At 45.4% G+C, this 15296-nt stretch overlaps 1 protein-coding gene across 3 annotated transcripts in view; it reads right to left on the bottom strand.

The window, feature by feature from the left end:
• Positions 1-15296, bottom strand: part of APBA1 (amyloid beta precursor protein binding family A member 1) — a 215687-nt gene that overhangs the window by 62796 nt on the left and 137595 nt on the right. For 2 of the 3 annotated variants that reach the window (XM_046665141.1, XM_046665142.1), the window contains exon 2: positions 1193-2449. In XM_046665141.1, the coding sequence (XP_046521097.1) occupies positions 1193-2380 (1188 nt within the window). In that variant the 5' untranslated portion in view covers positions 2381-2449. Of the gene's footprint in view, positions 1-1192; positions 2450-7559; positions 7646-8594; positions 8686-15296 lie in introns of all 3 variants that reach the window. The other variant, XM_046665140.1, reaches the window with a different exon arrangement.

Here is a 15296-nt window from a genome sequence, read left to right as displayed (position 1 = left end):
AACGCAAATTTGTCTTTTGTAAAGTGAGAAGGACGCTCTGGTACGAACAGAAGTGAAAATTAAACACTTACTGAAACCAACCATGAAGCACTGGGTGAGTAAAAAAACTGGAGAAACCCCTGGAAGGACAGGGCTCAGGATTTCCTCCAAAGAGGCCACATGCCTGTCCCAAACCTTTACGGGCCTGCTTTAAGGCAGCGGTTCTCACTGTGGTCCTGGGACCAGCAGCACCAGCAGCACCTGGGAACTTGTTAGTGGCAATGCTGAACTTCCCCTGAGCCCCGTGAGCCTGGAAAACAGCGAAGGTTAAGGAAACCTCCCCACCTTTTGTGTTTGGGGAAACTGCCTACTGCAAAGAACCCACTTCCCCAGGCGACTTAGACAGGACCGCCCCCCCCACCCCCAGTCCCCAAGGCTAGACACAGACCCTTCGAATTCCCATTCTTTGCCTCACAAATGACTGGCTGAACTGATTAATCAGAACAAAACGCTTGTTAAGCAGCCTTTGGTTAAGCTTCTCTCGTTCCTCCAGGTCCCTGAACTTTGGCCAGCCGACAACCCCTCCTCAACAGCCGCTCGGAGAACAGGCTGGTCTCAGGTTAAAACAGTCTCTCCTCTGCTTGACTGCATTATTCAAGCCACTCTTTCAACCCACTTCCTCACGTCTTGTTCTTTCTAGCCTTGTTTACTCCTCCCTAGAAAAGAAACCCCCTTTTTGCCCAAATCCGGAGACCTCCGCAGATCTTCCAGGCCGCGGTTCCTCCATGGCAATAGTCCTTTCCAATAAAGTCTCTCCTTACTCAATCCGTACCTGTTTTGTATTTGACGTTGGAAACACAAATTCTCAGGCCCCGCCCCAGACCTTCTAAAGGAGAAACTAGGGGCGGGGGTTGGTGCGCCTAGAAATTAATTTCTGAACAGGCGCTCCGGGAACAGTTTGACCACAGACTGACAGCAGTCCCTCTAAGGGTCTGATAAGCTCGTTCAACACTTCAACTCCCTCCCACCTGCATTTTACTCACAGGCGCTTAAGCGTAAGCTGTTTCTGAGGCTTACGGTGGACATGTTTTTAGCGTCCCCAGAGATCATTTATCTCATAGTCATTTCCCAATGACAAACAAGGCCACACAGCACCTGTCTGCGCTCCTGGCCGTGCGTGGAGCTGAGCAAGCCCGAACCCGCTCATACTTACATCGCCATCCACCGGCCTCTGGTCATCACAATCCCTGGTGGGGCTAATGTCCTGGCGCATGACCCAGATGGGCTCTTTGGGCTCGTCGGGGGTGTAAGGCGAACGGATGGTCCTGGTTTTCACCTCCTCGATGGCCTCCTTGATGTCCTTGATGGCCAGGGAAATGGCATCCCTCTTCTCCTTGCTGTACCGCTGCACCGCCTCGCCGCCCACGGTGCCTGCAGCCCGCTGCTGCCCTGCCAGCGCCTGCAGCCCGGGGCTGTCGGGGCGGCCCCCGCCCGGGGTGGGGGCGCGCTCCAGGTCCTGCTCGGCCTCGGGCATGTCCTCGGCCGCCTTGTCAAGGCTCTGCGAGCTCATGCTCTGCTTGACCTCGGCCACGATCTGGTCGATGTCCTCCTCCTGCTCGTAGCTGTCCATGCGCGGGTAGGGTGCGAACTCGGCTTCCTTCTCGGGACTGTCGGACTCGCCGTCGGAGCGCTCATCATAGTGGTGCAGCCGCGCGCCCAGGGCCTCCTGGCGGTACGCGGCGGCCTCGTCGCGCTCCTGCTCGTACAGCCGCAGCCCGTCGCGCGCATCCAGCTCGGGAGCGTCCCCGATCTCCTCGTACACGTGCTCCTGGAGGCCCCCGTAGTCGGCGTAGGGCTCGGCGTAGGGCTCGTCCTCGCCGCGGTGAAAGAGCCGGTGCGTATACACGTAGCCTGAGTAGGCGGCGTTCATGGCCTCCTCGTGCTCCAGAGAGTGGAAGTGCAGGTGGTTGGGCAGCGCGCGGCGATGTGTGGCCTCGGCGTGCTCGGCCTCCGCCTGCTCCGTGTACTCCTCGGCCTCGGGCCGGTACTGCACGGCGTAGGCGCTCTCGTCCTCGGGGTCCTGCGCGCGCTCCGCCTCGTAGCCGTCGCGGGCCGCGGCGATCACGTCGCCCTCGGCCGTGTCCGTGTGGTTGTGGAAGCCGCTCTCCGTGCTGGCCGAGCGCGCCAGGCACTCCCCGCGCTCCTCCTCCTCCGGCTGGCCCGGCTGGGCGCCGAGGTCCTCGACGGCGCGCCCGCGTGCGGGGCGGCCCGCATAGTGCTGCTGCAGCTGCTCCTCCTCCACCTCGGGGCGCTCCAGGTCGGCCTCCACCGACTCGTTCACCTCTCCGCCTGCCGCCTCGTCGGTCACCTCCACCTCCGCGGCCCCCTCCAAGTGGTTCATGGTGGGCGTCGGGGACGGCTGGGAGAGAGGCTGGGTCGGCTCAGTGCGCTCTCATTTTGCTCCACCCGGCTGGAAAAGCAAGAAGGGGAGGAGCTGTTAGGTGGTTCAGACTGTAGTCATGAGCTGAGTACCAAGATAACCGTAAAAACAGCCGCTATTGATCCCTTCTGAATCTGGGTCAATTAAAAGCTGATTGCAAATTTAAGCTCAGTCTGACAGCACATAGTTCATTTTCTTTGTAGCATGTATCGTAATTTGTAATTACATATCTGCTTGTTTCATTGCTTCCTGGCACTCTTCCTTCCCACCCCTCAGACTGAGACCCTCAGGAGCACGTTGTTCTCCATCATGCTTACTATTCAGCTTCCATCTCTGATGCTTATGAATAAAGAGTACTACTGAATTGAATAGGCCAATTGACACATTTTCCATCTGCTGAGGGATAAATCTCTCAAATTAAACTAGGATCCTAGATACTTTAGAAACGAGTCTTTAAATAAATTTCAAGGAGAAAAAATAATCTTGAAATGTTTTGAAGCCATTGCTGTCAATACAAATACGCAGCCGATCTGAGCGAGGCTGTCAACCATGAATGGCTTCACCTCCTGTCGTTACTGGCTCTGTTACCTCAGACAAGTGGCTTAATTTTCTGGACCTCCGCTAGGAGACTGGACTCATTTCCTACAGCAGGATGTTAACAGCTCTTCCACAGGGAAAAAAGACTCCATGGTAAATAAGTTTGGGCAATATTGACTTAGAGTTGACTTTTTTTTTAAAGATTTTATTTTTTCCTTTTTCTCCCCAAAACCCCCCGGTACATAGTTGTGTATTTTTAGTTGTGGGTCCTTCCAGTTGTGGCATGTGGGATGCCGCCTCAGCATGGCTTGACAAGCGGTGCCATGTCTGAGGGCAGGATCCAAACCAGGAAACCCCAGGCTGCCAAAGCAGAGCACAGGAACCCAACCACTCGGCCGAGGGGCCAGCCCCTAGACTTGACTTTTAATTGTGAGTATTCAAAGGAAGGGAGATACAGCATGCAGGGTTTCCCAAACTTGTTTCTAGGAAATGCTTTTTTTGTTGTTGTTGTTGAGGAAGATTGGCCCTGAGCTAACATCTGTGCCCGTCTTCCTCTCTTTTGTATGTGGGAGGTGGCCACAGCATGGCTTGATGAGTGGTGTGTAGGACTGCATCGGGGATTTGGCCCGGGTGCTTGCGAACTGGAGCCCGGGAACTTAACCGCTATGCCACTGGGTGGCCCCTCTAGGAAACACGTTTGTCCTGGAGGCCAGAGTTCTGACAGATTACACTTAAAGAAACACTGACTAGCCCACTTCCCATGTACACCCTGGATCTAAAATTCTGTCATTCTGTAAATTACCATTATAGCCGGAACTGCATAGTATGGTTAATTTCTTAAAAATATGGGTAGGTCTCTTTACCTATTTCCAGAGGAATTTGTAGCTAGAGAGAGAGATTTGGTTTTACCTCTCTCAATTCTTATCACAAAATAGCTTTATAGCATAATCTGCGTCTAGTGTATGGAAATAAATACAAAGGATGTAAAGAACAACAAAAACAAGCAGGGTCCCTATGATCTCAAGACACCTGTGGTAAATGGGGTCAACAATGTGTGCAGACTTTTCTCAGAGTGTTCTTTTCGGGAGCCCATGTTACAAATGAACAAAAGGGATGGGCAGTACACTGTTTAATGTAAAAGCAGAAAGCTCCTGGAGGACCAGCGCCATCTGATTGACTCTCTAATATGGGGATGCATTATATTCTACTCAGCTCCCCACCACAACCACAGCAATTTCCTTCAAGCACTATGACAATCCCAGTAGTCAAGGAGGCCATTTTGGAGCTACCAAGTTCACATTCAAGCAAAGGATCATCTTTCCCCCATTCTTCGATAGAGACACCCCTGACTGACATACACTGGAGGAATGATGATGGATCCTTATTGCTTCCCTCCTTCCCAAGAGTCCCACTTTAGACCCAATTTCCTTTGAAAAATTGTGGCCTCCTTTTGTCAACCTCTTAGAACAGTGACTGTGGATGAGGTATAAGAAAGTTCTCCAAAAGTAAGTATGAGTCTCTATTCAGACTTGGATGGATGGTTAATGCTCTGAACAGAAGAGGCAAGGATTGGTGCTGAGGGCCCCCTGGTTAAGGGGCCTCCAGTGGATCATGGAAAATACAAAACAAAGATTCAATTCAATACAACACATGGACAAGAACAGCCTACCCATGTTTCCTTTATAAGGACTCTCTGGAAAAGACAACAGAGAATTAAAAACCACATTAATGTACAAATCTAAGTCTGATGAACATACAGCAAGTGTTCACAGAGAGGGATACTAAGCATACTAAACACTTCTCCAGGTATTGTTACCGTACTGCGGTATGTCGGCTGTGTGCAAACAGTGTGAGAAATACGATAACAACCATCCAAGGCACTGAATGGCCAACAATTACCATAAACAGCTGCAGAACTGACCAAAACACTGTCTTCAGTGAAAATAGATTTTCTCGATGAAAATTTATTGATACATGTATTAAAAACAAAGTTTAGTTCGTTCTGGGTTAGAATTGTATTTGATGAGCAAATGGGGCCTTCCCATAGAGCACTGACTGATTCAAAGGAAATGGGATTTCCATGTACGTGCATACACTAAATCATGGTAAAGAAGGTTACAAGAAACCCCATTCTTTGGGGGAAAATACTGTTAAAATCATGTAGTTAGGTACAGCCGAGCTTCCTGTTCAGTAAGTGCATTCTCCTCATACCCCCAGCCCCAAGCCTCAGGGGAGTGTTTATGTGGGGTGTCTATATTTCACTCTCTGCCATGCTTCCAAGAATATAGTTTGGGTTGTGGTATTGGCAACACGCTAATTAATACCAGACATTGATTGGAGGGCTTTCCCTAGAACAAAGGCAACTAGCAGCTTCTAAGGACAGAGCTGACATTGGTCAGGTCCATTGGTAGCACATGAGAGGACTGTTCCCCATACCCAGGGAACTTTGGGGTGGTATTTATAAAAAATACATTGAAGCTGTTTTTAAAGAATCCCAGCTTATTGTGGGAATATACATTGGTACAACCTTTTTGAAAAGCAATTTGTCAAGATGAATTAAAATCTTCAAAAGGTAACATACCTTTGCCCAAGTGACTCTACTTATAGAAATCTAGAAGGAAAAACTCAGATGTGGTCAAAGATGTTTCTCACAGTATTTGCTTAGAAAGCAAAGATGATAAGCACTAAATATTCAGTGCTCACATGTATTAAGTACCAATAAGTACAGCGCTAAGCACATTAGCTCATATTGTGATCCAGGGAGATGTGGGGTTTTCTTGCTGGGCAGCTCCACCTGGGCTTCTCACAGCGCCCCAACTCATCCTGCCACAGCTGAACAAACCATGCTTCCTCACCCTCCCTCCCCAACCCTCCCAAACCTGGCCCCCCGCCCCCTGTATTTCCTGGATGGGTGAACGACACCACCAGCCGCCCAGTTGCCCAAGCCTCAAATCCAGGAATCATGACTGACTTGTCTCTTTCCCTCACCTCCTTCCCCAAACTGATGACTGAGTCCATTGTCTGAAAAACTGTTGCATTGTCCTCACTGCCTTGTCATAGTCCATCTCGCCTACACAATTGTTTCCTTGACTAATTTTTCAGCGCCCTCCAGTCCATCCTCCCCACTGCCAGCCTGATCTTTCTAAAGTACAAACCTGAATCCCATGACTATATTTCTCAGACTTCAGTGATTCCCCTCTAGTGCACAGTACAAATGCTTAGCTAACTATAGAGCCGGCACACTAGGCATTTTCTATGTAGTGACTCATTTAATCCTCACACTAGCCAAGGAAGAGGGGGCTTTTCTACTCTCTTCATAGAAAGCATTATCGGTTCTTTTAAAAACAAGGAAACAGAGGCACAGTGGGGTTCAGCAATTGCCGTAGGCCACATACCTGGTAAGGATGGAACTGGCCTCTGACCCAGCTCTCTAGCTCTGGGCTCTGGGTTCTTGAGTCCTACTCACTGCAAACAAAGCGTGTGGGCCACGTGGCTCCTCCTGCCTCATCTCCACACTTCACCTGCACCCTGGGTCCCCACACCCCTAACGCTGCCCCGCCTTCCCTGTCCTTGGCAGAGTTTTCACCTATAACTTTTCTTTGGTGAATCTTTCTTGTCTTCTCTGGAGCAAGTTTGTACCTGATGACCATCTATTATGTGCCAGCCTCCAGGCGATGCTCTAGGCACAGGGACAGAGGGATGACCAAGCCAGATGAGTTTCCCTGCTCTCATGAAGCCCCTATTCTAGTGCATGGGGGGGCATGAAGGGAAAGGAGAGGGGAACAGACAATAATTATGTAAATAAACAAACAACTTCAGATAGCGAAAAGTCTCATGAAGAAAATAAAACAGGGTAATGGCATAGGGAGTGTTGGAGGAGGGGGGTTATGTAGATAGCGGCCAGAAGAGGTGGCATATTGAGCTGGGGCCTGAATGATAAAGAAAGAGGCAGCCAAGTAAGATTGAGGGCAGGGCCGTAGGCTGAGAAGGAACTTGCTATGTCTAAGGACAGAAACAAGGTTTGTGAAGTGAGTAGGGGTGGTGTGGTGGGAGATGAGGATGGAGAGATGGGAAGGGGCTGGCAGGACAGGGCCTGGTACCTCATGGTAAAGAGTCTGGATTTTATTTCAATTGCAGTGGCCTCCCACTGGGGGTTTAAGCAGCGGAGGGATAAGGACTAATTAACTCCTCACTTTGGCCCCACTGTACTTCATCTATCATTATATATAACATTATTATATTATAGCACCTGTAATTTTCTGAATAACAATTCTTATACATATGAAGTCCTTAGGAAAAGAGGACTTGACATTTATCTTTGATTCCCCAGTGCCAAGCACAGAGGGTGCACAGTTGAGAGTCAATGAATTTTTAGTGATTGAAAAAAATTTTCCCCCAAATATCAGGGGCCTTCTAGACATTGGCATGTTCAGCCTTTGGAGAAGAACTCATTTTTCCTCGCCATCGTGAATCTTTGCTGCCCTCATCCACCCATGCGAACTCTTCCACCTTCTGATGCTCTATGTGCACAAAGAACTCTAGGGAGTTGACATTTTCCTACATTTGCGTGTGTTGATCCAGTCGGCATTTATTGGATATGTACCAGGCACAGTGCCAGGAAGGGGATGCATAAGTTTCCAAACCATGTTCCGAGCCTTCAAGGGTAGACAGCTTCGATAATTATAATACCTGGTGATAAGTGAGAAAGAGAAATAAGTTCAAGCTACACAAGGAACCTGGAGTTAAAACAACAACAACTGCATCACTTTGTGAGTCATATCAGGGCTGCTGTTCCTATAGGTTCTGGATTTCATAAGCTTGTAAGCATCCAAGGAACTAAGGCCTAGGAGAGGAGTGTCATCATCCAGTCAATGTCCTTGATTTTGACCCCCGTGCCTCTGGAGGCTGGGGGAAAGGGAGCAGCTCCAGCTGGTTGAAGAAAATCCCTCCTCTTCTATAAAAAGGCTGGAAGACCTGGAGGACACAGGCAAGACACAGTCCCCTCCGCAGGAGCACCCACACAACGTGAGGAGGGGTGCTGTGGCATCCTGGCTGCAGGAGTGAGGGGATCCAGGCTTCCAGTAGTGAAGCACAGGTGGCTTTCTGGACCCTAGTTCTGGAATGTTCCACAGCTGGCTGGAAAAGGTGAACAACGGGAGGGAATTCCACTGCAGTGCACTATTTAGAAATAGAACCAGCAGTTGAATCCAGGTATCTCATGTTGGCTGAGGCTCATGTCGGTTTAGGATTAATAGAAGAGGAGGCTGTAAATTACTTTGGTTGATCTGTCCTTAAGTAGTTGTTGATAAGAATTTCCAATATACTGTCCCTTTTAATATATTCTGAAGTAGTTTTAGAAGAAGGGTCTGACTGAGGACAAAATGCAATGTGAAAAAGAACAAAGGGAGTCATACCAGGTTGTTAACACAGAGGGTAGTGTGTGTGTGTGTGTGTGTATGTGTGGTGGTGGTGGTGGTAATTCAGGTGTAGGGAAAACACTAAAAGTGGACGGGGAAGAAGTGGGAAAAGAAGAAACACTGTGCTAGCCATCCTCTCTCCTGAAAAACCCAGAATGAACAGTATGACTCCATGTACGTAAGTCTGTATGCTTTTGTGTATATCTAAGAAGTACAGTTACCTCCTGTGGACTTGATGAATGTTGCTCATCTTCTCCCACTGGAGTTGGAATAAAGTCTTATTTCTTGGAACTGTAGCCTGTCCTACTCCACCTGCACATATACAGTTCCAGTCAACGTGACATCTGCCACCAAGTCACTGGAGGGGCTGCCAATGACCCTGAGACTGTGGCTACATATTAATTTCCATAGCAACAAACAGTTGTGGTTTCCAAACAGGATTATGCCCTGGAAGCAGTACACACACACACACACACACACCCCATCTGCGTAAACTGGGAGATTAATGATTCTTATTAAAAAAAAAAAGGTGACAGAATAAGAATACCCAGGTATTCTTATCAATCTTCCCTACCCTATAAATATTTTCTCCTTCCATGAATTAGATCAATTGTGAAACAATGAAACATTGAACAGGACATCAAGGACTCCACTCAAACCATCAGCTCTTCTAAACATGATGTATCTATTTACAAGAGTAACATATAGAAGACAGAAATAAAAAAGACTAGAGTTTGTTAAAGCTTAATCTCCTTTGATTCATTTGGATATTAAATTTAATGATGCTGGGAGCTACAATGGATACAAATCACACATTTCTCCTTCCTAAAATCGTTTCCATTTTAAACAGGCTCATGGGTCTGAAAAACTCTCCTCACACAGAACATCTTGCCTCAGCAAAATATTATTTTGTTTCCCCTGATATCCTTGTGCCTGAAATTGTGAAGCATGGTATGGCAGATAGTACTGGTAATGACTTCAGGTAAGTTGAGTACTTGAACCTAAGGAGTGTTGCTGAGTGGCTAGATGTCAACCAGAGCGAGGTCTCTGTGGTTGGACCTCAGGGCTGTGTCCTTGACCCTATCCAGCTTAGATGAAGACATGTGGGCCAAATATCTTCAGTTTTCCCCTCCAGATCCCCTCCACACACCTCTCCACTCTGCTCTGTGCCCTGTGAGGTTGGACTCTCTGGGTTGCATCAATTTCTCCCTGTTCCTCTGACTTCTGTTTGGGTTTGGCCAATGGGGAGCTCTGGTGGGACATCAGAGAGAGGGAGGAGACAGAGGTCTGACTATTTATTCTCCCAGTTCCCTCTCTGCAAGATTGCCTTGGGCTGGCAATGTCCTTGTCTGAAGGGTCTTGTTGGGTGGCCCTCTCCATATGGTTGCACATAATGGCTCCTTCCCCTTCATTTCAGGCTTATAGGTGGTAGGAGTATTGGTATTTGGCATCCTGCATAGGCCACACCTTTGTAAATAGTCCCTCTAGTCAACTTTCTGCCTCTTTCCATATTACCAAGTTTGATACCAAACTAGTTACCAAAGGTGTGATACTCATGTTGGTAGATGACAACAGCAAAAATCAATCAATCAATAACTAGTTCATTTAAAGAGAAATGTAAAACAATAAATAGTATAGCTATAGTAAAAATCATGAAGGTGGCACCCTAACAGGAAATACTGTACCAGGCTCTGCTATGTCTTTGGGGTCCCACTGCACTGCCTCTCAGAAGGTAAGTGGCATTCGGGAAATTGACATAAGAAATCCACACAGGAAGCATAATGGGCATAAAGGCCTACATCTTCCCTCTCCCAAAGGCAGAGGCCACTTGACCTTCTCCAACTGCCCTAGCCTGTCAGTTGCAGGTTCAGCCCATTCGCAGACTCTATCTAATCCTAATTTTAGACCTAGCTTTGCCCCTCATGCAAGGATTGGGATCTGGCCGCTGATCTTCTGTCCAGTGATTTGGGTTCTTCTCCTAGGGACAGACTGCCCCAATATTGGCTGCCTCATCATCTTAGATACCCCATTTTCTGGATCAGGATGCCCTAGCTTGTCTGGATGGCCACTCATTGATGGTTGCCATATCCTGGGTAGATAGTGGTCTGCCTGCTGGACTAAACTTTCATCTGTCCTGCAGCTGAACCTGCCTTCTGGCACCTACCCAACACAGGTTGGTGCGTCCTGGTCCTTCTCAACAAACTTTGGTAGATTCTATGCTTATATGTTTCAAGGCCACTGCCTTTGCTTAAAACACTCTGGCCGCTCCTTTGTTGTAACTCAAAGTTAATTTATGGAATTTGAAGTTTACCAGCAAATCATTTCCAATATTCCATTCTAATATTTAGTCACTTTCGATTTTTGACCTTAAAGTATTATCCCCCACCTTATTTACAGGAGTTGGCTACGAATGGTGCTTGATAATTCTTCAAATGTCAAATTTATCCCTAAAGGATGAACCTATCATTCACTATACTTAATGAGGTTGTGTAGTGGTTAAGGGGCCAGGTGTGGGCAACAGCCTGCCTGAATTTGCATCCTGGTCTCATCACTTACTAGCTCTTTGACTTTAGATAACTTACAGAAAATGCTCCAATTTTATCATTTCCAAAATGGGGATAGTAACAGTACCTACATCCCAGGGTTACTGGATGATACAAGTTAATGTACACATAAATAATTAGTGTCTGATTCAGTGTCTGAATCATTGTAAATGCTACCGAACATTCATTAGTACATTTTCTGCCCGCACCATAATTAGTATTTAACGGATCAATACCTACTTTCTAAAAAGCAAAATAAAAAATTAAAACACATGTTAATGTAAACGACTTGAGCACACGGTGCATTTATGAATATTACCCTTTCCTAACTAAGGCTATGTATGGATAGAAAACAAGCATTTGAGCTACTTTTAATCCATTTGAAATACGGCTGGGTATAAATAAACCCATCAAATAATAAGTACAAACCCTGCACTAGGGGTAGCAATATATGTGGTGCTCCACACACTTCGCTTCTAACCCTCACAGCAGTCCCACTGGGAATTATTGTCTCCAACTGCTAATTTTGAAGCAGAAGCTCAGACAGCTTAAATAACTCGTCCAAGGTCACTCGGCGCTGAAAGGGGTGGAGGCATATCCATCTGGCTCTCACTGTTCATGTTCTTCCTATTACATTTCACTGAGCCCATAAAGTGATGTGATTGATTTTTTAAACAAACATCTAAATTGTGTAATCTCTTTTAGAACAGTCACCTTGGCAGACTCTACACTTCCATGTTCCAAGGGCACTGCCTTAGCTCGAAACTCTTTGGCCACTCCTATATTGGAATTGATTTCAAAATTGATTTTAATTTAAGGGTTTTGAAGCTCCCAGCAAATTGTTTTCAATATTCCGTAGTCATATTTGATTTTTGACCTCAAAGGGTATCCTCCAGAATTATCATCCACCTTATTTACAAGATTTGGCTGCAAATGCCGTTTGATGTTCTCCAAACATCAAATCTTTCCCTAAAGGATGAAGATGTGTGACAGCCAAGATTATTAAAAAGACTCTGGTTCAAGCTCTGAAGTCAATTCCAAGAGAGGGCTTTAAAGATTGTTTTGGCCAATGGCCACATCTTTAACATAAGCTTTTATCCTTGCAGGGAAAACAGAAGGACAGAGCCATTTGGTTGAATACATTCTTGTGTGATTACTGCAAAATCAGGTTCATTACTTTCATCCACCTTGAAATCTGTCTAATTGTGGCTAACACTAACCAGACAAGAAAATTAATCATCCACTTGGATTAATTCAGTTGTGCCAACCCCAAAGTTCTAATCCCAACCCAGCCTTTGATTAAAGAGAAAATTCGGAATTTATGCAGACTTCCTTATTGTCTGGCTCTTTGTCTAGCACTTTAACCATCAAATCATTCATTTATCATCCTGATTCCAATAAAATACATGAAATAAGCTTAAGGCAATCATGGAAACTCACAGGGGAAATCTTGCAAACTTTATAGAAAACTCAAGGGATGTTCTCTGGAAATCAAAGCAGATTAAAAGTATGAGTTTTTGGGAAATGCCCCTGGTAGAAAATCAAACATATCTACATAATCCATATTTATTGAGGGTTACACAAACTTGGCATTTTTTTTCTGTTACAGTCCCTTTTTTCATGCCCCTACACAACTTCTTTTCCTCACCCTCCACTACATTTATTATCTCTATTGCTACATTATACCCAGTTCAAGGGTTTTAAATCACCAGTTACAATCAATCTGGACCATTTTCCTGGTATTTCTGTTCTTACACAGAAAGCCATGCACACACGGCACTATAGGGTTAAAGATGGTAAATCTCTAAAATCAGTTCAGCTATGTTAGTTTTCAGAGGCTCATTATTTCATACTGCAAAAGGAGATGGAATCAGGCTAAGGATGAATTGGACAGTAATTCATTAAAATGCAGTCTTTCCTTTGAGACCACATCACCTCAAATTTACTGCTACTGTTACTTTTACAAATTATTTGGCTCATTAGAAAGCCAGCTAACTTGCTTCCCTCTATTCCCTCAAGTTCTCTGTAGCTTCCTCTAGCATTTTGCTTCCCCAAATTCACACCAGAATGTCAGCCACGGTCCTAATTACGAAGCTTCAAATTAAATTCTTGTTTTCAAGCTTCTTTTTATTCACAGGTCAAGAAAGCAGCATAGGGTATGCCAGCCACAGTCCTCAAACACTTTTTCAGTTATGCCTCAAATCTGATATGCAAAGGCTACAAGAGATGATTAAAAAGAGCTGTATCCCAGGAAGCTTCACTCTCTGACAAGCTGGCTTCACAACTCCCAAAGAACAAAACCCATCAAGCAACTATTAGGTAGCAACATTAGCAATGACTTGAATTTGAATTTGATGAGCCAGAAATCCCATAATGACTCAGAGCCTCCTATGAAATCAACTCTTGCAATTCAGTCATGTTAGCAAAAATTAATAGGGAAAGAAACACAATGTAGGGAAAGAAGAAAACTACTCTCTCGTAAAAATGATTCATGGATAATCTAGAAACTCTTAAGAGTTCATTGGCCATATTGCCTAGAACGTAAAGCAGCAGGGTATCACACTCAACACTATTCTTCTAGTTAACTAATTTCATTTAGGCCCCAAATACAAACCAGTGAAATTAAACATGGTTTTCTAGGACCCAGAGCCTTTCAGTCACGTGGAGAGAAGACATGAAGTTCTCCAAAGGAAATTCTTTTTAATTTGCTTATTAAAAAGTAGTGATTTTGCTGAAGATTTCACAGGGAAGACTGAGGTAAGAGCTTACATTGCACCCCACACTCATTACCCTCCAAAAAACCCTCATCAGTGAAGTTTTCCCACATCTTCCTTCTTAATCACCAGCCACAGGGCTTCCCTCTTTCATGAACCTTCCCCCACAGTCCTGAGTCTTCATGGTTCTTGTCCCTTCCTTCTGGATCACCACAGCCCAGTAGAAATATAGTGCAAACCACATATGTAATTTAAAAATTTCTAGTTGTCACATTAAAAAAGGAAAAGAAAGTAAAATTAATTTTAATAACATATTTTGTTTTACCTAATATATCCAAAATATTATCATTTCAACATATGATCAATATAAGCAATGATTACTGAGACAGTGTACATTCTTTTTTTCCTACTAAGTCATGAAAATCCAATGTGAGTTTTACACTTACAGCACATCTCAGTTAGGCCCAGCCACACTTCAAGTGCTCAACAACCACATGTGGCCAGTGGCTGCCATACTGGACAGTGCCATTCTAGATCTTCCTTTTGGGCTACCCAAACTCTCTCCTTTGCTTTTGCAGAACACTTTAGCTGTGTTCAAGCTCTTCCAAAAGTGTAAACCATCACTCTCCTCCACCACCCTGTCCAGCAAACAAAAGACCCTCTGATTATCAGAATTTTCTCTCCAAATAAAAGGAGATTATGAACAACAAATAAATGAATGAGTGAAAAGCCTGGTTGTTGCTGTGACCCAGAACCAAGGCTTATCCTGTCTGAACATTGGTCTCCCTAGGAGACTCGTCCCATATTCCTCCCTCCTACAATCTTCACTGTGCCCTTTAATCTCAGATCTCTTTGGACTCCAAGTCTAGTGTCGCTGTACCTGCTCCTTTCCACTCTCCACCACTCCCAGCCTCTCCTACCCTCTCCTTCTGTCACCCTGACAAATAACCCTCAGGCTCATGGTCACAGCTAACCCATTGCTCCTGCCCTTCAGCACCCAGGGCCCCTGCTGCAGAGAACAGCAGAAGTTGCTCAAAGATTCCTCAAACAGGCAGTGAGGCTCAGGGGAAGGCAGGGTAAGTAAGAGCAGAGAGAACCCTCTTCTCTCACTTGGAGGAGGGGTGGGAAGGAGAAAGAGAACCCAGAGGCTGGGAATCGAGTTAGAGCCAGTAGAAGATAGTGGTTAAGAACACACACTGAGTCAGACTGTCAAGGTTCAAATTCGGTTCAACAGTCACTAGCCATGTGACCTTGGGCAAGTCACTTAACCTCACTGTGCCTCAGTTTCCTTTTCTCTAAATGGGGGTAATAATAGCACCTACCTCTTAGGGCTACTGGAAGATTAAATAAGTTAATGTAGCACTAAGGAGAAGAATTAAAAAATATACTTGTCAACCCATAAAGTGTCCAACACCAAGAATGAAACCTTAGGTGGACTATGGACTTGGCATGATAATCATATGTCAATGTAGGTTCATCAATTGTAATAAATGTAGCACTCTGGTGCAGGATGCTGATAGTGGGGGAGACCATGCATGTGTGGGAGAGGAGATATATGGGAACTCTCTGTACTTTCCACTCAATTTTGCTGTGAACCTAAAACTGCTCTAAAAAATAAAATACATGAAAAAACATATATATTCCATTATTTAAATATACATATATA

This window comes from Equus quagga, chromosome 6 (genome assembly GCF_021613505.1).
Source record: "Equus quagga isolate Etosha38 chromosome 6, UCLA_HA_Equagga_1.0, whole genome shotgun sequence".
NCBI lineage: Eukaryota > Metazoa > Chordata > Mammalia > Perissodactyla > Equidae > Equus > Equus quagga.
Note: the sequence above shows the minus strand (reverse complement) of the source record. Positions and strands in the feature narration are given on the sequence as shown.